This window comes from Numenius arquata, unplaced genomic scaffold, assembly GCF_964106895.1.
Source record: "Numenius arquata unplaced genomic scaffold, bNumArq3.hap1.1 HAP1_SCAFFOLD_771, whole genome shotgun sequence".
Classification (NCBI taxonomy): Eukaryota; Metazoa; Chordata; class Aves; order Charadriiformes; family Scolopacidae; genus Numenius; species Numenius arquata.
Genome location: NW_027415390.1, coordinates 39,069 through 41,069, shown reverse-complemented (window position 1 = coordinate 41,069; position 2,001 = coordinate 39,069). Strand labels below are relative to the sequence as shown.

Sequence of the window (2,001 nt, the reverse complement as noted above, 5' to 3'; positions counted from 1 at the left end):
AATCTTCAGCTGAGATGGGAGAGAGCTGCAAAAGAGCCTCTCTCAAACTCTTTTGTGACTATGGTTTCTTGGCAATGGGGGTGCAGATAGTGACGAGCCCTTTTGCATGAGGAGAGGTTTATCTGAGAAATTTGAAAACAAGGACAGCCCACACCATTCCCAGGAATCTGCTGTTGCAGAGCAGGGCTGACTCCTCATCAGCCTGTGGGCAGACGTCCTGCTTCTCCCGGCACACTCGGCCAGCAGCAGTCAGAGCTCCAGGCACAGAGCTGAATGATCTCATAGAAATGGCAAAGTGGCAGGGAGTGTGTAGGATGAGGAATGGCTTTGATTGTGCTCAGAAAATTCTCCCCAACCTTGCCTCTGTCCTTTCCTCTTTGTTCAGTGATCGATGCCCAGAGGCAGGAGATGTCCAACAGCAGCTCCATCACCCGGTTCCTCCTCCTGACGTTTGCAGACACACGGGAGCTGCAGCTCTTGCACTTCTGGCTCTTCCTGGGCATCTACCTGGCTGCCCTCCTGGGAAACGCACTCATCATCACCACCATCGCCTGTGACCACCACCTCCACACCCCCATGTATTTCTTCCTCCTCAACCTCTCTGTCATTGACCTGGGCTGCATCTCCACCACTGTCCCCAAAGCCATGGCCAACTCCCTCTGGGACACCAGGGCCATCTCCTTTGCAGGATGTGTTGCCCAGCTCTTTCTGTTTGTCTTTTTCATTTCAGCAGAGTTTTCTCTCCTCACCATCATGGCATACGACCGCTATGTTGCCATCTGCAAACCCCTGCACCACGGGACCCTCCTGGGCAGCAGAGCTTGTGTCCACATGGCAGCAGCTGCCTGGGGCAGTGTTTTCCTCTACACTGTGCTGCACACGGCCAATACATTTTCCCTACCCCTCTGCCAGGGCAATGCTGTGGACCAGTTCTTCTGTGAAATCCCCCAGATCCTCAAGCTCTCCTGCTCAGACTCCTACCTCAGGGAAGTGTGGCTTCTTGTGGTCAGTGTCTGTTTAGCATTTGGTTGTTTTGTTTTCATTGTGGTGTCCTATGTGCAGATCTTCAGGGCCGTGCTGAGGATGCCCTCTGAGCAGGGACGGCACAAAGCCTTTTCCATGTGCCTCCCTCACCTGGCCGTGGTCTCCCTGTTTATCAGCACTGGCATGGTTGCCTACCCAAAGCCCCCCTCCATCTCCTCCCCATCCCTGAACCTGTTCCTATCATTTCAGTACTCAGTGGTGCCTCCAGTACTGAACCCCCTCATCTACAGCCTGAGGAACAAGGAGCTCAATGATGCCCTAAGGAAACTGATGACCGCTTCCTTCTCAGAAGCAGCAGTGAAATTCCCATCTTCTTTTGCACATCACTCGTGATGTAACTCATTACACACCTAACCTATCTTTTGTAGACTTTTTTGGTTTGGTATATTTGGTTTTATCTTTTCTTGGTTGTATTCATGCCCTCCAAAAATAAAAAAAAATAAACGAAATAATTCTTTTTCCTGTTTCTATGTGACTATAATCCTGTCTTGCATGACCCAGAGCCTGTGTAAATAAGGAGCTGTTCTCTCTTTGTGTTTAAATAAAATAAAGGACCCTGTGCCGATGTGTTTGTCCGAGATCTTCTGCAGGGTCAGAGTCTTGGTGCTGAGCTGGGGGCTCAGTAGCCACCCTGAGCTGCGTCTGCCTCCCAGCCTGACCAGCACGGCCCTGGGCACCACAGCCCACTTGCTCTGCAGAGCAACACCACCAGCCTGGGGGCTGTGGGAAGCCTGGGGAAGGGGTGCAAGAATGGCTGGCCAGGCCAGCACAGATAAGCTCTTGAGGGAAAAGCCTCTTTGGGGAGACGGGATGTCCCAGGAGAAGAGCAGGGCACCGTGTGTGTCCAGGGGAGACATGGAAAGAGAAACCCTTTGCTGTGGGTGGCAGCTCGGGGCAGGCTGCCCTGTCCCTGGAGCAAAAGGAGCTGCCTGAGCATCTCCTGGGCCAATTCTCTCA

At 52.7% G+C, this 2,001-nt stretch overlaps 1 protein-coding gene across 1 annotated transcript; it reads left to right on the top strand.

Moving 5' to 3' along the window:
- The first annotated feature begins 408 nt into the window (after positions 1-408).
- Positions 409-1,463, top strand: LOC141478679 (olfactory receptor 14C36-like). The gene has a single exon (XM_074167670.1). It carries the CDS (start codon positions 409-411, stop codon positions 1,375-1,377), a length of 969 nt encoding a protein of 322 aa, XP_074023771.1. The 3' UTR covers positions 1,378-1,463.
- The last annotated feature ends 538 nt before the right edge of the window (positions 1,464-2,001 follow it).

What these genes read in the sequence shown, in the direction of transcription:
- LOC141478679 (XM_074167670.1), top strand. Translation starts at nt 409, where the DNA reads ATGTCCAACAGCAGCTCCATCACCCGGTTCCTCCTCCTGACGTTTGCA.